The sequence below is a fragment of the Felis catus genome, chromosome F1, assembly GCF_018350175.1.
Source record: "Felis catus isolate Fca126 chromosome F1, F.catus_Fca126_mat1.0, whole genome shotgun sequence".
In the NCBI taxonomy this organism is placed as follows: Eukaryota; Metazoa; Chordata; class Mammalia; order Carnivora; family Felidae; genus Felis; species Felis catus.
The window spans coordinates 65,237,715-65,256,325 of record NC_058384.1 but is presented as its reverse complement, the minus strand read 5'-3'; the positions used below and the strand labels follow the sequence as shown (position 1 = coordinate 65,256,325).

Genomic DNA, 18,611 nt, shown 5'->3' with positions numbered 1-18,611 from the left:
ACTGGAGACCCAAGTCTAATTTCAAGAGTGCCTTGTTGGAGATATTCCCTGTTCACTTGGAGAGTGACTCACAGTTCTGCAGCCATAAAATTTCACAGATGGCATCTTTTTGGTGTTCTGGTCACTTTGAAACAGCAGACTGGGTAGCTGTGTGATTGCTCTGTAAATCCCTAGATTTGATTTGGGGACTCCTTGCTCATACAACTTGCTTGTAGTCCACATGATATGCAGAATGGGACCAAAGGCTGCTTGTCCTTCCTTAAGTCATATGCTAGGAATAATATCTTCATAGTCATCACCAGAGAGCCCTGGAGGGCTGTGAGTAGTCACATTCTTTGTTGTTTCCTGCTCCAGTAGACTGCACACTGGCTCTACAATCTCTGTGTTGTCATCTGCTTCTGAGTAACAGAATGTCACCCAAGGACAGTAACCTGGGTTCCAGATTCTCCAGGAAAGCAACTGGTGGCCTGGACTACCTCCTTACTGACTACTGAGTGAAAAATCCCCAGGGCGTTAGAAAGTTTGGGTAATCGTATCTTCACCTTCCATCCCTCATGTTAAAATTTAGCATTTCCTGATTCACCATTGGCTATAGGCCCATATACTGGAACATTTTGTTTCCTGGATGAAGTCATGTCCTAAAGGTCTATCCATAAACTCTGACAATAGCAATCCCCATGGGAATGCTTATGAGCGATCAAGAGAAACAGACCATCAGAAAAAGAGCCTGGAGAGGCAAGCCATCAGAGAAAGATTTGGGTCTCTAAAAACTCCATCAAATTAAGAATAAACACTCCATATGTAACTGTAAAGCAAAAAAAGAATAAGTCTCAGAACCAAAGGCCAGCCTCCTCCTCTAGGATCAGCAGTAGTTTTGAGTCTTTACAAAGTCGGAACCAGCTGATGTTCAGGGTTCCTATAACCCGAGTAAAAACCCAACCCAATCCTGTTATAACTAGCCCTGAGAAACCAAGATTTCCAGAGTCTTGAACACATGAAACCGTTGAGATTTTTGCAAAATAGAGGCTTAGTAAAGCTACATATTCTTCATTGAAGGAACAAGTACTGAAGAGAGAACCATTTGCCCCTTTACCAAAATTCCTCTAAGTGTAAAGAGACTGACCAAATGTCCCAACTAATGTCCCAAAGACAAATGCCTTCTTAAGAGGACTGATCCACCCCTCTTTTCCATGCACGATGAAGACTGGACTATTCACAGCAATTGTGGGTGCTTCAAGGCACGATGACTTTGATACACTTCATACCCCATCTGGTGATAAGCACACGTTGATTTTCTCATGCCCTAGTGTCTCTGAGGAGACACAGACTTTGTGGCACTATTTCCCTAATTAGAAGAGATACTGGTTAAAGCAAATGAAAACCCCCTCCACCGCCACTAATACCTACGTAATTGTTGTAATTACTAAGGCGCATGTTGACAAACTCAGTCGCGTGGCGGTCTTGACTGCTTATATAATTTTGGGTGTATATGTGACAGGTTCAAACAAAGCACTTAAGGAGGCCTTTTAGAGCAAGTGATGGGTATAGCATGATCCTAACAGTAGTCCTGATGTCTGTTCTTTCAGTTTGACTCCTGGAGCGCTAGAGCCTTAACCCATGATCCCTGTTCCCCTGCTCTTTGCAGAACAAACTGGAGCTTTGAGCTCTCCATGGTGCTAACCCCCCACAAGCCACCCCAGGCCCTTCTTGCTGCTCTCCGTGGTCCTGCTCTCCCTCCACCCGTCATGATCTCCACTCTCTAAGGTGCAGCTCCTTCCCTCCCCCGCCAGGAGCACACACGTGAACCTGGCTATGATCCCTGACCTGCTCGACTAGAAAGAAGGGAACAAGCCTTGAGATATAGATATGAAAGGTCCTCACAACCATCTATACAGCTGTAGGAAGGGGACAGAACGAGCAAGTAATACTGAGGTTGAGAAGATGTGCTGTTTGAAATGCTCAGGAGACCAGGGCCTACAGTGACCTCAGATGGCCTCCAAAGAACTGGATGTTCCGCCATAAATGGAGTCACAAATTAAAAACAGAACTACACATAGTTATGCTTGAGATTGAGATGGTATTGCTCGTAATCTGGTGTACCACATATACCCTATAAATGTGGGATGCAAAATGAGCCCTACTCAATTTGTTAAGTACGCCCTTCTTAGCCTGATGACCAACACAAACTGTCCTTTCATGGTGCGAATTTTCTCTTTCCCTTCAACCTTAGCAGTAAATATAAAGATAATACACACTCATGGGTTATCCGAGTAGATAACAGAGGAATTTAATATATGAGACACATCGGAAACAAATATCAAAACCCTGACTCACGCCCCCCATCTTTACAACCATCTTGTACAGAACTAAATGGCTTTAAATACAGCCATCCTATCCCAGAGTCCAAGTCCTTGGCCGAATCTCAGGAAGCGCATCTTTAAACTGGACTCTGCTACTCTTTCGGGGTATCTGCCAATAAGCCGATGACGTCAAATGCGGCAAGGAGCCGAGAATGCTCAGCCCCTGCCAGTCTGAGACTGGAGAGCCTGTTCCTCCCATAACATCAGAACTACACACGCCGATCTTCCCCTAAATGCTGATTTCCCCGTATCAATTTCTTAGTCATAGTTCATATAAGAGTTAACACTTGTGAATGACCTCCAGCAGAATCCAGTTGGGGGGCAGGCTTCCAAGATGAATCTCCAGGGCCCTTCTTCCATTTCCTCCTGTGAAACAAGGAGAAACTTCATTCCTCAAGGACAGGTAATGGAAGTGATTTATCTCCATGAGCGAGCCTTCAGGAAGACAGACTTTGGGTTACAGTAACAGCTGGAGTATCTCCTATCTACTCTTCTCCCTGAGCCCCCTGTTCTCATGAACAGCAGACGTGTTTCAGAAAGGATTCTAACGCAGGTCTTCCAACATTTTTTTTTCAAAATGTGTATCATTCTTCTACGTGAGCTCTTACCTCTGGGGTTCCTTAACCCTCTCATCTCTCTGTCTCCTGGCGATCTCCAGGACAATGATAAGAAGCTAAATAATACAAGGAACTAAAATGTAGTCTTCTCTAAGGGTTTATTTTCCCTTACCCCAGCTAGACCTGCACTAATTGTGTATTGATTGCTAATTATAAGCACCTTTGGCTCATCTACTTCCAGTTCAGGGTCAGGAGGGTCAGAAGCATCACCTTGCCCTAGGGAAAAAAGGAAAAAGAAATGAAGGCTGCTATCTCAGCCATCCATCTCCAAGCTAACCACTACCTAGCTCTGTACTTCCTTCATGTGATCCCGGATATTAGCAAGGCAGGCTGGAGAACGAGTACTTCCCATGCCAGATTTCCTTGTGAATATGCAGATCCTAGCTTCCTACATTTATTTGTCTTCTTCTGTTGCCCAGATTCTTTGCTTCCAATCCTGACTCTAGAATTCCAGCCAAACCCTCAGACAGGGTACAAAAGCTCCAGAGGGCGAACAGGTTTCTTGAGTCTCTGACTTAAATACCTGAGACTTCTTAGAAACCCAGCAAGACTCTAATAAATACATCGGTGACAAGTAACCTGAGACTTAGCACGGCCTAGACCAACCTCTGAAGAGCCCAGGGCCAAGTTCTCCTGTTATTACGAAACGATGGGCCAGTTTGGCCATCTGCTCCTAATCATTTGTCCTTCGGCAAATGCAAAAACGACAGGACAATTGTACTCATTCTTACTAACTCTCACTCTAATTCCTCAAGATGATGAAATCTTTCCAAAGATTATATGCTTTCTCCTCTCATCTCTATCCTATCATCTCAAACGAATATAAAAACCACCACCACTAAGCCCCTGGGCCTCACATATTCTCATTTATCCTCCACGGCTGCTTCGTGCCAACTCTCTTCTGGTTTCCAAGCCCTGGAGTCCAGTGTCAGTGACAGATGGCCTGAGCCTCAGCCCTGGGGAGGAAAGGATTCTGTCCCTCTCCTGGGGAGTCTGAGCAGAAGAGGGAGCCTGAATTCTGCTTTGGGGAGAATCTCTGAGTTTAAGCCATATGGTTTTCTGGAAGTCAGGGGTTCTGACTAATAATGGGCTTGTGAAAAGGGCTCTGTATCTGGGTCACAAGAAAGGCTGTGTATTTGTGTCGGAAAAAAAAAATAATAAAAACAGATATGAATAGTGAAAGCTGTAGCCTGTCATGTGTGTTGAGGGGCACAGGCTGAATGAGAAAGAGGGTAACTAGGTTGGGATGTGTACACATTTTGGAGAACAAAGTTGAGTACATACCCTCGTCAGAGAGAAGATACTCAGCGAAAGGTTAAGAACAGGAGATCGGTGGGTCCCCATTCTGGGGACTGTGAGGTCTGCAGACTCGGAAGAAAGTGTCTGTTTCACGGAAGTGTTAGAATCCCCCAGGAAGGCACAGAGTAAGGCTAATCGGACCATGTGCCACCCTCTGGAAAATACATTTTTTAGGTGAGAAACGGGAAAGGGAAGAGACTAAATCTGTTAGGATGAGGGAGGGGGCTGGAGCGGTGTAGGCGCGTGGAGCAGAGCACGGTTTTCTCTATGTCACGCTCCTCACCGCTGCCCTGAACCTGCCATCCACACCTCGACTCTGATCACCCAGCGAAGGGAAACGGTAAAAACAAGTCCGTAAAACCAGATCCAGCAGAGATGAATCCTTTCTTGCCTGACTTCTAACAAATTAAACTTTTTCACAGCATTCTTTCCCCCCCCACACACCAAGCCACCAGCCTGAAATATCTAAAGTAGGACATAACGAGCAAAGCAGATAAGTAAGTTGAGCCTGTTGAGAAAGGGGGTCCATCCACGCCCTTGAGCAGGCACGGAGGGTCTGCGGCCGGGACTGCGGTCTCTCCTCCCCAGGGCGCCCACTCTGCTTCTCCCCCACGCCCCTGCCCTACTTTGCCCCCTCCCAGTTTACGGGAAGGCCCCTTACCTTCCCGTAAACATATTTTCCCGTGAGCTAGACAGAATTCTGCCTTCACGTACCCCACACTGCCTCTGTTACATTTCCTTTCCCAAGCATTTTCTAAGATGGGAGAATGTTTCCCAGTTCTACGCCAGCAAGGTAAATTTAGGGAAGGAACGTGAAGTGTCTGCGCTTGGTTCAGGGGGACGTGTAAGAAGAGTTCAGACCAAGCCCGGCTTCCTGACTGCTGCATCAGCACGCAGACCCCGGGTCGCACCTGTCCTGATGTCTGTGTGTGTGAGCGGGAATGAGGAGGTGGGGTCAAAGGGCGCTCCGAAACCGGCTCAGAGCTACCACCCACGGGAATGATGTCATGCCCTGCCTTCTGAGCTGCACAGACCCCAGCCACTCTCCCCCAAGCTCTTACTGAGACATCCTCTTTGCTCTGCCCCGTCCCCTCCCAGCCTCTTAGTGCAGAACACTAGACGCTTGTCCAGAGAACACAGCCTAGTCCTGGAAGGACAAGAGCTAAGGCTGGGAAGGGGCTCTTTGGGGATCAGATCCCCTTCCTCTCTGTCTCCCAACTGCAGTTCTTGCTACAACACAGTATTGGCTACAGAGGGGCTTGTTTTGGTTGGGGGCCAGCCCAGGGCTCCCTCCCAGTGCTAATGCACCGAGAACACTGACTCAATAGCAAATCAAAGCAACAGCTGTCCCCACCTCCTTCTCTGCCACCCACTTCTCAGTCTCCGCTCCTCGGAATCTTAACTAAGCCTCTGAGGGGCCCCCTCAGCCTACCACAAGCCCACTTCTGCCTCCAGATTATTCTCTCTCCTCAGCTCCAGAATAGGACACGCTCCTCTGCTTTCTCCTCTCTTGGAGCCGGTTCCCTCCTCACGGTCAGCTCAGCATCCCGCAGCCGGCCCCACCAGATGCCAGCACACGCATGCGCACACAGCCTGTCCTCAGTCAGCCTTTTTAACAGCTCCGGGCATGGCAGTGCCTTCTGCCCCTTGCTGTCCTCTTTTGTGAGAGCCGGAAGCGGCCAGTCAGGCCCTGAGTCTGTGAAGATGCCCTTCTTCACAGCTGCAGGAGCCCCCACCCCACCTCACTCCGCCTCTAACCTGCCTGGCACTTAGGAGCATTTCCCTCCCTTGAGGTCTGGGGTCCTGGGGGCTTCACTGCAACATACAGAGCCCTGGGGAGCGGGGGGGGGGGGTACATGTCACGGAAAGTAAAATCATACTAGCTGACAACTTAACCTCTGAATTCATTGGCCCACAAGGCTGCTATCAAATGACAGGAACCACGGGAGATGGGCTTCTAACCACGGCTCCCAGACACTGCCTGTGTGACCTTGCACGAGTTTCCTAACCTCTCTGAGCCGTGGTTTTCCTTCTTTATTTTTTTTTAAGTTTATTTATTTATTTTGAGAGAGAGAGGGTGGGGAAAGAGCAGAGAGAGGAGGACAGAGAGAACGAATCCCAAGCAGGCTCCCCGCTGTCAGGGCAGATTTCAACGTGGGGCTGGGTCTCACATACCGTGAGATCATGACCTGAGCCGAAATCAAGAGTCAGGCGCTCAACCCATTGAAGTGTCCCTGATTTTTCTTCTTTAAAATGAGACTTGTGGGGCACCTGGGTGGCTCAGTCAGTTAAGTATCTGACTTCAGCTCAGATCATGATCTCACAGTTCGTGGGTTCGAGCCCCACATCGGGCTGTCTGCTGTCAGTGTAGAGCTCTCTTGGGATCTTCTGTCTCCTTCTCTTTGCCCCTCCCTTGCTTGCTCTCTCTCTCTCTCTCTCTCTCTCTCAAAAATAAATAGACATTTAAAAAATGAGATTTTCCCTGGATGCTACCTCGCATTCTTATCGGCTATAAAAGTCTATGCTTCTAAGAATGACAGAGGGGAAATATTTGGGGGAAAATTAGGCATAACAGGAGGAGGAGAGGAATAACTGAAGTGTGGCAGTAGGGAATCAGAAAGGATACCAGTTCCGTCCTCCGTCTGATGGAATCAAAAAGATCTTAGGATTACCCACCTCTGGCCATTAGGGGTCAGTAGAAAATGACCAGACATGCAAATTGATGGCTGGGTTTTCGGAAATAGACAAAATGTATTTATTCATGACATATCGAAGCTCGCTACTTTTTTTCTAACATTTGGATACAGCAAAACATTTGGAATAACTAAATTTGTCTGGGGTGGGGTTTTGTTTGTTTGTTTTTGTTTCTTTTGGGGGGCTTTTCTGGTTTCAGTGAAAAGAGGGTTAACACACAGATAAGCTTTTTGTTTTAACCCCACCCTTACGCCCACCGCAGGCCAGCTAGCCAACTAACCCAAAGATTCCCTCCTCCTCATTCAGCCTGGAAAAGCTTAGCCACACACCATTCCAAGCCCAGGAAACAAAAGCCTTTCATTTTCAACGACCTGGTTAGGAATGAACCGAAAGGCATCTATCTGCCAACATTCAGCAACAAACCTACCGGAGCCTGGATCAGCCCCTTCCGAACCCCAATCTCTTGGATTATCTAATAGTGCGGGACTCCTGGTTCTGTATGTCTGAACCTCCTGGCCACGCTTCACCAAGCCACGGGGCAAATCAGCCCGACAGGCCCCACTTCTAGTGAGGGCTCTGTTCCCCACCTCTAGTTACCATCTATTTTCGCACAGATCCCGCATGCCTCCCGGGACAGTAAAGCAAAGCTGAGAGAATAGTGCCTTCCAGGCCCGGGAGGCTGCCGGGAGCCAGAGGGAACGGAGACAAACAAGGCTCCGGGAGGAAAAGCCAGACAGCAACGGCAAGGAGGGAGGCAACAAGGAGAGAGGTCCCAGGGGCCCAGCCAGAGAGAGGGTGGAGGGAAGGCCTGGGTGGGGGAGGCCGCGGGTCGCTGCAGCGGGCCGAGCTCCGGAGCTCTGAAGCAGGCCTGAGCCCCAGCACATGTGAGCTGAGCTGGGGCACCCCTCGGGAGATCCTGCAGCCTGTGAGGGGCCAGAGGCCCCTCCCCAAGGAGCAACAGGACGAGCAGGAAATACACCTGGAAAGACAGACGGTCCCAATTGACAGAGTAACTCCCACCGCTTGCGGCCCCAGCTTCTGCCCGACTGCGCCGTGGCACGCTCGGGGCACCCTCGGGGCAGGACACTTAGAAAGGGATGGAAGGCAGAAGGAGAGAGCAGAATCCCCAGCAGCCGCAAGAGGAACTTGCGAGTCGAGTAAAAGTTAAGAACGAAAAGAGTTCCTCGTCTGATCAGGGTCTCGTGTTCTAAAGTGACGCTCCCCAGATCTTGGAGTGAGCACCTAAGTCAGCGCTCCGCCGGGATCGGCCCACCGTCCTCCCAGTGCAGAATCAGACGCTCACAGTTAAGGAAAACGTGGCTCTGGGCAAAGAGAAAAGCTCCAGGGGCCGAGTTCCGTGATTTCGCCACGCCCGTTCTCTTCTGTGTGTGAACCAAATGTACACAGGGATTCACCACGTAGCTCAGGTCAGGGACGAATCAGGGCAAGATGACCCGGCCCGGGGGGGGGGGCGGTGGGGGGCAGTCAAGGGTGTAGGAAAACGATCCTAAAAGTGGGTCCCCTCAGTATTTTGGGCCACAGCCCCCAGCGTGTTTTTCCCTTGGAGATAACACTCCTCCACCCACCTGTCATGGTAGTCGTGAGGAATAACAAGTAGGCTGGGACGCAGAGTATTTTTAACTCTGGAGTTACAGAAATGCTGAGTCACCATCACCATCATCATCACCATCACCATCATCAACTCCTACTCGGGGAGCTGGCTTTCTCTCATCAGGGAAGTGGAGCTCTGGACCCAGGCACCAGCAAGGCCAGCAGCGGTCACACGAGAGAGCTCTGTCCCTGTCCCAGCACCCCACACGTGCACCTGTGACCGTGTCACAGGCCAAAGGGCAATGCACTGTAGGTTCCCACAGCAGACGTGCAGGGGAGACATGAACCAAGCAATCAGGGGGTAGATACGCTGGCACCTTTTCAAAGACTTCCCTCCCAGCATCACTTAGAGTGGAGACACGCTACATTTTCATTCATTCGTGCCACTCGTCTATTTATTCGACGAATATTTCTTGAGCGCTTACTATATGCGAGGCATGTGCTATGAGCACAACACGAGTCACGGGTGTTTTCAAGGGCATATCACTAAGTCTCCAACAGCCACCTCGGCGGCTCTTAATGGGAACAATCAATCAGAAGGACATCGGGGGGGGGAATGAAAGGGCTACTTGGTCCTTTAAAATACTACGAGTCCTAAAGATACTGGAACGCTTGGGTAAATAAACCAAGAATTAAGGAACCCCCAAGGCAACTGAGGGCAAACAAGACACTCTTTTTGTCTTCAGCCCAGACATCAGACTGCTAGGAAAACGTGAGGGGATTCTGTTAGCTTTAACTAAACACATCTGCTGCTGGGTTAACTGAGAAGTCCCCCGTTGTAAGGCTCTTAGGGGTGAATGAAGGATCCCCCAGAGGTGTAGATGAAGACACATGAAGAAACCCAGTTAACAATGACATTCAGTGGGCACAAATCATCCTATCACCACACAAGCGTCCGTGCCCATCTTGCTACACTTATTCTGCTCGACTGCAGGCGAGCAGTGTGAATACTGTTTAGGTGACCCGCCCCTGGCCAGCGATGGCAGAAAGGAACCTTGACCCCATAACTCCTGCACCACCAGGACCACACACGCGAAATGCACGCTTCTGCAGAGGGCGGTGGTGCAGAAAAGCTGTGCAGAGAGTCTGGGCTTTGCAGTCGGAGGGGTCTAAGGTGGACAGCCATCCCATCCCCACGCTCTCCGGCTCGATCATATGGACGAGTTACTGAACTTTTCTGAGTCTTCGTTAACTCATCCTTCACATATGCATAATAACACCTGTTAAAAGGGTTGTTCTGGATAATGAATATAGAGCCCTAACTTGGATCTTGAAACACACAAGGTGATCAGTAAATATCGATTCGCACCAGAGCACAACATTAAAGTTTTCTAGGGCTTCAGCCTCTGGATGGTCCACCCTCTTCCTTGTCCTGTTTCTTCCCATCCTGTTTGGTTTTGCTGTTTCCTCTCCACTGGCAGATGTTGAGCCTAGTTCTTACAACAGAAGATGCCAATCACCTCTGATTCATTTATTAACGATGTATTTATTAAGCACCTTCTATGTGCAGGGTGCTGCCTAAGGGCCAGTACTGAACGCAGAGACGAACGGATGTCAACCCTACCTGCAGAATCTTTATCACTTAAGAGGGAAGCCAAACTTGGAGCACAACCCAGAGTGATGCATAATTTAAGACGAGTACATAAAGTGTTGTAAGTCAGAGGAACCAGAAAGTTTTTCCATCTGGGACAATCAGGGAAGACTGCTCAAAGGAGGCGCCACACAGAGTAGGTTTTAAGCACGGGAAGAGCTTAACGCAAGGAAGGGTGGGGAGCATTATCAGCAGGGCTATGGCAGGAAAGGAATGTAGGCAGGAAAGCCAAGGGTTTCTAGAAAGACCTCAGAATGGCATCATGTCTGGGATACGGGTGGGGTAAAGGAAAGACAAAGCTGAAGGGCATGGTCACATCAGACTGTCCAGGATCTTGAAGGCCAGGCTAACACATCTGGATGTGACCTGCAGACAACGGGAAGGCTTGTACGCAGGAAAACAATAAGGCACATTTGGCTGGAATTCTCCTCACTGCCTTTCCCTGCGAGGAGCCTGGGCGCCCCTCACTGGTGGCTCTGTGGTCCAGGGTCTGCATTTCCTTCCAATGACCCTGCCTGAGCGGAACGTTCGCAAATTCCACTGCAAAGGCCATGCCACCCTTTCAGAGCGCTCCAGAGTTCTCCCTTCCAGTCGGGAGTCCAGTGGAGGAATTTATGCTGATGTCATAAATGGCCGGCACAATCTGAACCCAGAGGCCCAAGACTTTCGCAGCCCGGGTCATAACTTGTGCTAGTTACCCATGTTTCTGTTAATAGCATTGCAATCGCTCGTCCGCCACCAGGAGAGTGGCCATTCAGAATTTATCATTACAGGTGTACAATGTTATAAACCCAATGAGAAAACTTTCAGGCATACCACCCGATAGGTTTCAAGAGGAGACGTGAGATCATAAGTCCCTTTCAGAATTAGAGGGAGAAATATCCCAGCAGGGAAAGAAAAAAGAAAGAAAAGAAAAGAAAAAAGAAAAGAAAAGAAAAGAAAAGAAAAGAAAAGAAAAGAAAAGAAAAGAAAAGAAAAGAAAAACACCTAAAACAGCTCTCTCTTCATCAAGTTCTTAAAACACGCTACAAACCAGACTGGAGTGAATTCCACGGACATCTGGACGACAGATGCCATTTATCGGAGACTATTCCTTTTAGTGATCAGTCCCCTCACCTGAACAATGGAGTCCGGTCTGAAGGCCCCACCTGACCACTTCAGGTGTTCATCCTATTCAGGGGAGAAGATGCCGGCAAAATGTAGGAGGAGGGGAGAGATGAGAAAAAGATATGCAGGGAGAAAAGCAACTGAGGAGAAGGCAGCCAGAGAGTACAGACGAAAGAAGGAATGCGGAGTGGGGCCTGAGTCCACACTGTGGGCAGCCCCTCCTCTGCCGGAGGGGGAACAGCAGAGCACAGCCCCAGGAGTGACAGATGAGCCACCAGACCAGAGCCCATCGAAGGCGCTGAGAGGCCTAAGGTCACTAAGAGCTGAAGACACAAAGGTGAATACGGTCGGTGGGTCGGTGGGTCGGGCCCCAGCTGTTAACCAGCTGCAAGTTTAGACCGGGTTTAGCCTGATAGGTAAACAAGTGACGGCAATACAATGGGTGGAAATGCCACACGAAGAAAAGAGAGCTGTTGAAAAGGCTTTGAGAGCCCCAAGGGAGACAGGGCATTCTTGAGGGGTGTGCTGGTCCAGTCCCTGGATCCCTCAAGACCTCCTCTCTACAAAGCGATTCTTGCCTGGGCCTCAGGGTTGTTTTGACATTAAATGAACTCGGGGCTGAAGACCCATCCTGCAGACTGAAGGTCCTGTGCCAAAGTAGGAGATGGCTATGCGCGCCCCCCCCCCCGCCCCCGTTCACGTGCGCAGAGGCCTGGCTAGCGCTTCCTTTGTGCCCAGAGAACCGGTCCTGGGGGGCTGAGCACTGAGCCCTCCCGGCTTCTCCCAATCCACCCCACCGTCCCAAGCTTAATGCAACCAGTCTGGCTCTCCACCGTGTGTCCAAGCGCCCACAAACACGCAGCCTGGAAAATAAAGAGGAAACACTCACCAGCGTCAGGGTGCCTGCAGCCTCGATGTCCACGCAAGGCGGCGGAGTCGCTGCTGCTTCTCAGGGCCCCTGAGCGGCCACCTCTCCTTCGGGCACCCTCAGCCTTCTAGCCTCTCTTCACCAGCACTTTGCGCGCCCCCTTTGCTGCCTGCTTCTCGCTAAGGGTCCCAGGTTTCCTGTCTTCTGTACTCCCCCCTCCCAATCCTGAACGCTTCTCCTGCTGGAGGAGAGTCTTTTCTCAAATCTCCTGGAGGATGTGTGTGGGGTCCAGGAGGGCCGGTGGTGACCCTCTGAAGCTCTCTCTCGGGGTCCTAACCCAGTTTCTCGCCCTAGCCTCCCCTTCCCTCCCCTCCTCCCCTCCTCCTCCTCCTCCTCCCGCCCCAGTCCCTTCTCCCCTTTCCTTCGGACCTCGCAGTTCCCCACCTCGTCCTGTCCCCTCTCTTCAGGCCTCTTTCCCGGGCTGGGCCCCCACCCCCGTCCCGCATCCCCGGGCTGCGGTGCCCCGTCTGGTGGCCGGGCGCCCGCGCCGCCCGAGAAGTTCCCGCGACTCCCGGCCCGGGACGCGCCGCCGCTCCCGACTCTGCTCGGCAGCCGATGACGTCACCGCGCTTTGCGTCCCTGATTGGCTGCTTGTGGCTTGTGGCGGGAGACTCGGGCCGGTTCGCGTGGCGGGTTCCTTTGTCCCTCCGCCTCTTGTGGCGGCGCCGGGGACGCAGGCCCCGCGGGCTCTGTGCAGCGCTCGTGCGGCGGGTCCAGGGGCCGCCGGCCGGGAAGAGAGGCGGTGACTCGGGCCCTGGGGTTTGTGCCGGGGCGGGCAGGGAGCAGGGTCCGGGAGACCCAGCGGGCAGGGGGCGGGGCAGGAGGAACACCGCGAGCTGCGCACCTGATACAGCAGGTGGCGGCCTGCAGCCCAGCGCGGCCCCGTCTGCACTGGGAGGGGCCTCAGCTGGAAAGTAACTGAGCTCTGGGCTTGGGATCCGGCATTTCACTTCCAGTCTGTGTCCTTCGGCTCGTGTGACCTTGGGCAAATCACTGCATTCTGCGTCCGCGCTGCGTTACAGCAATGATAAGACCAGCGGGTGTGTTTCACAGGTTTATTAAAAGGATGAAGAGTGAAAGTATTTCCTGATTATTAAACCTGCCGTTATTTTAGAACATGACATGGTGTAGCAGAAAGAATCCTGGCTAAGGAATGAACAGTCTTTCATTTGCTGGCATGGCCCTCACCGAGTGACTTTTCACCGCTGTAGGCTCCTTTGTCCTCACCTGCAGAGTGGGAGAACCGGACCAGAGGATCTTTCAGATCTCCTTGGGCTCTGACATTATATGGCTGACTGGTGACACTTAGCACCCTCCTTGCAAATCCCCCGCCTCCCGGAGGAAGACCTCACTCGCTTCCTCAGAAGGGATCCCGGGAGAGCCCGCTTTCCAGAGGGGCCTGTCCTCTCCCCACCCCCAGCAACCCAAGTGTCCCGAGGGCAGCAGCCAGTATGTAGGGCTCATCCTTGATGGAGATTCTCTCCCCAGGCTACTGGCAGGAGCAGGATTTGGAGCTGGGAACTCTGGCTCCACTCGGCGAGGCAATCAGCTCCACAGTCTGGAGCAGCCCTGACATGCTGGCCAGTCAAGGTGAGAATCCAGGCCCCTCGTCACGATGTCCCTCGGTTCCCTCCACCACATCCTCACATCATCTCCCACTCATGCTGCCTCTGCCCTCTGTCCCCACTCCCCTCATTACCGCACAGCGCCTTCTCCCCTCCATCTGACATTTTAGCTCTTAGTTCCACACCACCGACCCCTCTCGCGCCTACGCCTCTTCCCTTACTCCAGTACAGAGACCTCTGCATCTCTACACCTTCTTCCAAAAATAAAATGACGCCCGGAGGCGTGTATTACTCAGGAAAAACAGGTTCTGGAAGACACAACTGAGGTAGAATTCTTCAAAGGGACCCAGGGAGAACAGGATTACACGTCAAAACTTGGTATATGGCTGGCAGTAAATGAAAGGTCTCCCGGCCCTTTTCGTTCAGATATTTCAGGGATAAATCACGTCCCAGTTTACTCCGCCAGCTCCGTCTCTGGCTCACTAATCTTAAAAATCGTAGTTTTAAGATTCAAGTTAGGTGGTTACTTGAGGAGCATTCCAACGGAAAGGCCACTTGCACTGAGAGAGTCAGACCGAGTTCCAGTCCCACCTGGAATCACTGATTCTAGAATGCTCGTAAGCAATCACCCCACCTCCATTGCCTCATTGTCTACATCCGCAAAATGAGGGAATCGGATCCCGTGATCCCATAAGATCCCCCTCAGTTCTGTTACGATTCCAAACACGAAAACCAGCGGCCAGACTTTGTGCTCCCGTGTGTAGACAGCCCCCCTGGAGCAGGATTCCTGTTGTCAACCCCAGCACAGGCCACCTTGACTCCTCAGGGGCCCCTTCTCTGCGAGGAGCATTCATTATGCACTTCTTGGAAATGGAGCTCCGGTAGCCAAAAAAGAAAGGAATACCAGACAGGGCAGGGGTAAGGTCAGCGCCGTAGGGAACATGGGGATTGTTTGAAATTACTCAATCAGGGACTGGAGGAAGTCTCTTGGCCTCCTAGTCAGAGAAGAATGGTGCTGGTTAACTAGGTGAGTGCCACAGAAGAGACGCTACAGAGCCTTGGGAATCAGAGCTGGAAGGCGTTGTTTATTTTAGTTCTGTGGGGGTCACTGCCTTGGGGGTCACAGAAAGTCCCGGAGACGAGGGAATCCACCCTGGGAGCAGAATCCACGCCGAGGGGAACACGGAATCACGGTGGGCGGAGGAGGAAGCGAGTGTCACGCGGGGAGGGGGCCGGGCGAAGCCAACCAGAAGGCACATTTGGGAGTCAAATGGCCCATCCATCCGATACCTTATTCGTCCTTTCTGTCGTTGTTCAATTTGACTAGAGAGGGGTGAGAAAGCGTTGCCATCACACGGAAGGGAAAATTTTAATCCTTTACTCTTTAAAATAACACGGGGTGGGGGGTGATTCGGGTTGGTGTGTTGAGAGGCGGGTTGTCCTGACCCTGGAAGAAATGTGAGTTACCGATGCAAGGAAGCTACGGTGGGAGGAGGGGCAAAGTCCATGCCAAAATGTTTCGGTTCTTCTGTTTTGTTGAATCTTTTTTGTTACTTCTTGCACAGTTTTCTCAGCTCCCTCTTATGTCAACGAATGGGGGACCGGAGGCTGGCTTGGCCCCTCCTCACTTTTAGTTTCGGGGTTATTCGTCCCAAGCGCCTCTCCTGTCCTCACTCTCACCTGCAGCCGGAGGCAGGAAGGGAGAGCCTGGAAGGCAGGTGCGTGTGCGTGCTTTCAAAGTGCCGTCTCTCAGGAAAGAGACGTGCACAGTGCTGTGTGTAGATTTGGGCGCCTCTATTCCTCTAAATGCCGTGGCCCTGTCCGTTCACTCAGCAAACATCCAACAGGTGACTTTCTCTGTGGATTGCAAGCAAGAGGAAATAAGGTCTGTCTCCCCTTCCCCGCCACCTCTGTTCCTTCCCCCCCGCCCCACAACGACGCCTTCAGAGAACGCAGACGCCTGGGCCTTGGACGGTCTGGGTTAGAGGAGGTGGTACTTTGGCCCAGAAGTGGGTGGCGGGGCAGGGCTTCCCCACGAGGCTAACTCTCTGGTGCTCCTGCAGATAGCCAGCCCTGGACGTCTGATGAGACAGTGGTGGCTGGTGGCACCGTCGTGCTCAAGTGCCAAGTGAAGGATCATGAGGACTCATCCCTGCAGTGGTCTAACCCGGCCCAGCAGACTCTCTACTTTGGGGAGAAGAGAGGTAGTGTCCCAAGTTTCCTGTCTCCGGGGAAGGCGGGGGGTGGGGGAGGGGTACTGTGGGCTGGGGCAGGTGCACCTGCGGTCCAGAGGCTGAGCACCAGGAAAGCACACTGGGCTCTTCAACTGACTCCAGAGAAATCTCGACGTCACAGCTCTGACCTGAGCCATGCATGGTCCTATAGGGTCCCGGCGTGGCTACACCCCAGAGGAGCCCTAAGATTTAGCTGGTGTCAGTGTTGCCCCCACGGACTTGACGAGGAAGCCCACAAGATCCAAGTCTGCTGTTCTGAGCATCCCTGAGACCGCTGTCCCCGGCGGCTCAGCAAAGTGGCTGGGACATAAAGACGGCTCAGTCCCTGGAGCCGTGTCCCCTGCCCTCGACCACACTAGACCCCTTCTCCCCCAAGACGCTAGCCTGGGACTGGGAGGTGAGCATGACAGGTGCCAGTGAAAGCCCCGCCCCCCTTTCTGCCAATTTCCCCAGCCCTCCGTGACAATCGGATCCAGCTGGTCAGATCTACTCCGCACGAGCTCAGCATCAGCATCAGCAACGTGGCGCTGGCGGACGAGGGCGAGTACACCTGCTCCATCTTCACCATGCCCGTGAGGACCGCCAAGTCCCTCGTCACCGTGCTCGGTGAGGCTCCCCACCCCAGGGGCTCCGCAGCACGCTGCCTGGCAAACCCAGCTCCTAGGTGAGCCCCTGAGGCAGCCAGGGGCCAGGCCAGGTCTCCAAGCATCGGGGAGAAGTTCAGTCCGTGCTTCCTTTCCCACGGAAGGAAATGCAAAGCGCTCTGGGTTCTATCTAGCCCTTTCTCCTCTACTTACTGTTTGCTCTGGAGGAAACCCCTTACCCTCTCTGAGCCTGAATCTCCTAACCTACGACAGACACATGCTAACATCCATCCACGTGCCTCCCAAGACCGGAGGAGGGAAACAGGGGAAGTGCTTGCTGCGCGTGATTATAGTGTCCAAGTAACCGCAGCTGCTTACGTGCTCTTCTCCGGGTCCTATATTTCCATCTCCTTCTCTCCCCCCTGGAGCTTCCCACCAACTCTTTAGCCACCCAGCCGCGCGGTGGGGTGTCAGGTCACGCATCGGACCTTCCCTACTGGTCCTTAGGGAGGAGGCCGAAGACAAACATGATTTCTCTAGTCTTCTACCCACTCTAAACCAAAGCAGGACCCAGGTATCCTGACCCTCAGAGAGGCCATCTCTGCAGGGAGAGCTGAGGTCACCTGAGGGTGCCTCTCCTTCCTATCTTGGCCATCCCCCCCCCCCCCCCCGCTCCATGGCAGGAATCCCACAGAAGCCCATAATCTCTGGCTATAAGTCATCATTACGGGAAAAAGAAACAACCACCCTAAACTGTCAGTCTTCTGGAAGCAAGCCTGCAGCCCAGCTGACCTGGAGGAAAGGTGACCAAGAGCTCCACGGTAAGACCCCCCTGCTTTGGGGTTCAGGAGGAGGTGGCCGGGCGGGGGAGGAAGAGAGGCGTGCATGTCTCCGTGTCTGTGTGTGTGCACATCCGCAGGAGGAGAAGGACAGATATTCCGTGCACACTCGTGTGTGTGTATGTGTGTGTTAGGGCTACGTTCTCCCTGTGTGTACACAACCATTTCACAACTCTCTAAGTGTGTCTAAGTTGAGACTCACCATCTGTATGTCTCCTGTGGGGCCCGCACTGTATCTGTGCGTCAGGGCTCACTCTGCGCCCGTGTGTGCGCGTGTGCGTGTCTGTTCTGCACTCCAGGGGAACCAACCCGCGTCCAGGAAGATCCCAACGGAAAAACCTTCACCGTGAGCAGCTCAGTGACCTTCCAGGTTTCCCGGGACGATGACGGGGCAGACATCGTATGCTCTGTGAACCACGAATCTCTAAAGGGGGCTGACAGATCCACCTCTCAGCGCATCGAGGTTCTATGTATGTTGTGGGCTTGTGGGTGGAGCGGGGTCAGGTATGAGCTGGGGGTGGGGAAAGGAAAGCGAGGTGGGCACAGGTAAGTGAGGAGATGACAGCACCAGGTGACAGCACGAGGCCAAGGGCGGGCAAGCTGCCCCCTAAAGGGCCCAAGAGCAAACATGCTAGGCTCTGGGGGCCGCGTGGTCTTAACTAATTCACTCCGCCGTTGCTGCAGGAAAACCGCCGTAAATGGTATGTAAACAAAGTAGCGTGGGTGTGTTCCAATAAAACTTTATTTACAAAAACACGGAGCTGGCAGGATTTGGCCCACAGGGCAAGTTTACCAAGCCCCGGTGTAGGCCAGGCTTATGCAGCCAGATTGTAAACTGTGGCGTACGTGTGACAAGTCAGGAGTCAGAAGATGCAGGTTCTAGTCTGCCCTCCACCACTTCCAGGTCATGGGGGTTGAGGAAATAGCTTTACCCCGTTGAGCTTGACTCTTTATTGGTAACGTGAGAAAATGAACATGGCGGTCACCGAGGCCCCTTCTTAGACCAACATACTGTGATTTCCCAGATTTTCCTAGCGGTCCTTCCCGTCTGCCCCAGCTGTGGTGTTCTTGGGATTCACGGTCACTACCCTGAACCTTTCCAAGGGTCCCCATCTCTCTGTGGAATCTGCCTTGAGTACGGACAGGGCACATCCACCCTCACCTCAGGAGATTTGGAACTTT

The 18,611-nt window shown here is 52.3% G+C and overlaps 1 protein-coding gene and 1 long non-coding RNA gene across 3 annotated transcripts in view; one reads left to right on the top strand and one right to left on the bottom strand.

The window, feature by feature from the left end:
- The window catches only part of CADM3 (cell adhesion molecule 3), a 29,646-nt gene that overhangs the window by 3,989 nt on the left and 7,046 nt on the right, over window positions 1-18,611 (top strand). Inside the window, exons 2-6 of one of the 2 annotated variants that reach the window (XM_023248000.2) lie at window positions 13,696-13,797; window positions 15,836-15,976; window positions 16,460-16,612; window positions 17,274-17,411; window positions 17,729-17,899. In XM_023248000.2, the coding sequence (XP_023103768.1) occupies window positions 13,696-13,797; window positions 15,836-15,976; window positions 16,460-16,612; window positions 17,274-17,411; window positions 17,729-17,899 (705 nt within the window). The remainder of the gene's footprint in view (window positions 1-13,695; window positions 13,798-15,835; window positions 15,977-16,459; window positions 16,613-17,273; window positions 17,412-17,728; window positions 17,900-18,611) is intronic. The other variant, XM_023248001.2, reaches the window with a different exon arrangement.
- Window positions 2,263-12,528, bottom strand: LOC111558410. The gene is made up of 2 exons (XR_006591563.1): window positions 12,169-12,528; window positions 2,263-2,726 (listed from the first exon to the last, which is right to left on the bottom strand). It is a non-coding gene; the product is annotated as an uncharacterized LOC111558410 (long non-coding RNA).